Source organism: Arachis ipaensis, chromosome B02 (genome assembly GCF_000816755.2).
Source record: "Arachis ipaensis cultivar K30076 chromosome B02, Araip1.1, whole genome shotgun sequence".
Classification (NCBI taxonomy): Eukaryota; Viridiplantae; Streptophyta; class Magnoliopsida; order Fabales; family Fabaceae; genus Arachis; species Arachis ipaensis.
In genome coordinates, this window is record NC_029786.2 from 12,132,976 (window position 1) to 12,135,250 (window position 2,275).

Here is a 2,275-nt window from a genome sequence, read left to right on the forward strand (position 1 = left end):
TCCTACAAATAAATAATACTAATTAAATAATAGAAAAATATAGGCTACTAACATATTATTTGCCAACTTCTGCCAACTCTTATTTATAATTGTGTTTTATGGAAATGTGTTCGTTGATGTGTCTAATAATTAATATATTTTAAATGCATATATAAAGAGACACATCCAGAAAATATATCTATAAAGACATTTCTATTAAACACAGCTATAAAAAAGACATTTTTATTAGACACATCCACGAATATACTTCCATGAAACACAATTATAAATAAGAGTTGACAGAAGTTGGCAGATATGCTATTGGTAACGTAACGGAACCGTTAAATAATAATTTTTATAAGAGATTTTAATAGGGAATAAATTCTAAACATTGAAAAAAAAAATTGTTTTCCATGTTATAGATTTGCTCAAAAAATAAACAAAAATAAGTCACCGTTAAGACATCAGATAAGGTTGTCTTCTGAAAATCACCCATAGTCCTTAAATTCTTGGTGGCGGCAGACTGAGCTACGGCTGCCAAGCCGCCGGGTTGAATCTCATTCTTTCCGGTGGCTCTCATTTCCGCAGCTTGTATAGCTGCAGCGTCACTCTGATCCACTGGCTTGTCGCTGGCGGGAGCCAACGTCGTTGCTTCTAGAGCCTCCCCAATGGTTATAGCATCTTTATCTAGAGCCGAGCCAGGAGTTTTCATGGGCACATTTGGCTCCACAAATTCACCCACAACCTGTGTATTAATTCATAATTATTAGTCATTATCATCTATTTTTTATGACTAAGAATTAGTAATTAATTTTAATTTATCAAATAATAGTTTACAAAAATATTATACTACTAACAGAATTTATTATTTTTAATTATATTTTTAATTATTAATTAAATTTTTATAGTTTAATAATCTAAAAACATATTTATAACTCACACTTTTAACTAATTACCACTATAAAAGAAACCGATATTAACAGTAGTTATTTTTGCGTTTTACAGATGGCCGCTAAACAGAATACCAACTATTTAAAAACCAGCAATTTAAAAACTGCCCACCTTTAGAAGGCGGAAATTAGATTTTGCTAATATCTGCCTATATTGTAGTGTACGAAAAAAAAATTCTAATGATCTTTATTTATCCTTTTAATAATTTACATATTTACAAAGGTCAGTTAGCTAAAATTTATACTAAGGATATAATAACAGTCTAAAAAATATATATTAAAATTAATTATTAAAAAAGTAAAGTAAAAGCTAATAAGTCAAAACAAACAAATTGTAATAAAATTAAAAATTAAAAAAAAAATTAGAGCTTATTAAGTCTTTAACTAGCTATCAAGTCATTAATTAGCTGAAAATTTAGATACAGTTAATTTTACGTGAAATTAATAATTAAGAGTTATTAGATAAAAATTTAATCAAATCAGTCAAATCATCTAACGTTTGTGTAACTAACTAAAAACATTGCTCTCAAACCTGTTCTCCCACGCTTTCCGTAATGACACGGTTGACGCCAATTTTACTCTCCAACACGCATATCCCTTGGTCCTTTGCCACGCTAGAGACGTCTCCACGGCCCACAAGACCCGCAGAGACATTGGTGACTGCAGCAGACTGCATGACGGAAGCCGGGCCACCTTTTTGGGTTTGTCCCAGTGCCTGGTTTTCCGTCGCTTGCATGAGTGCCGCGTCTTGCGGCATGATTGGTTCGGATGCCAAGTCCCCTGAGACATTAAAAATATCACCGTACTTGATCGGATCTTTGTGCTCTTGTCCTTCTTCTTGTGGTCTCCGAGGTGTTTGTTGTTGGCTCATGATGAAGAAGTTTGTGACAAGTTAGGAAGAGCTTTTTGGAATAGTTCAAGTGGGTATATCCTGGGATGATGTTGGTGGAGCTTATATATATAGGAAAAAACTCCTTGCTACTAGTAACTTCCTACGTAAATTAATAATAAATATAACACTATGTAATATGTAATATTAATGTATATATTTTATTTTTATTATGAGGTTCAATGTATGTATAATTATAGGATAATTTACTTATATAAAGTGATTATTGAAGTGGGATGTTATTAAATTATTCTAAATGTGATGCATTATAATTTTGTCTTCTTTATTTTTATCTTAACAAGTAAAACTTGTAGTTATGGTACGAAAAATAGATCAGAGAAGAAAAAATTGTAGTACATTCATATTTACGAAATTTTAATAATATTTATCTTTAGTCAATTTATATAAGTAAATTATCTATAATTATAAGAATAGTTATTAATCTAATTTGAGTTAC

The 2,275-nt window shown here is 30.5% G+C and overlaps 1 protein-coding gene across 2 annotated transcripts in view; it reads right to left on the reverse strand.

Moving 5' to 3' along the window:
- LOC107624947 (late embryogenesis abundant protein D-34) overlaps positions 1-1,890 on the reverse strand; it is a 2,390-nt gene extending 500 nt beyond the window's left edge. For both annotated transcript variants that reach the window (XM_016327441.2, XM_021115477.1), the window contains exons 1-2: positions 1,462-1,890; positions 434-724 (exon numbers count right to left, since the gene is read on the reverse strand). In XM_016327441.2, the coding sequence (XP_016182927.1) occupies positions 434-724; positions 1,462-1,800 (630 nt within the window). In that variant the 5' untranslated portion in view covers positions 1,801-1,890. The remainder of the gene's footprint in view (positions 1-433; positions 725-1,461) is intronic.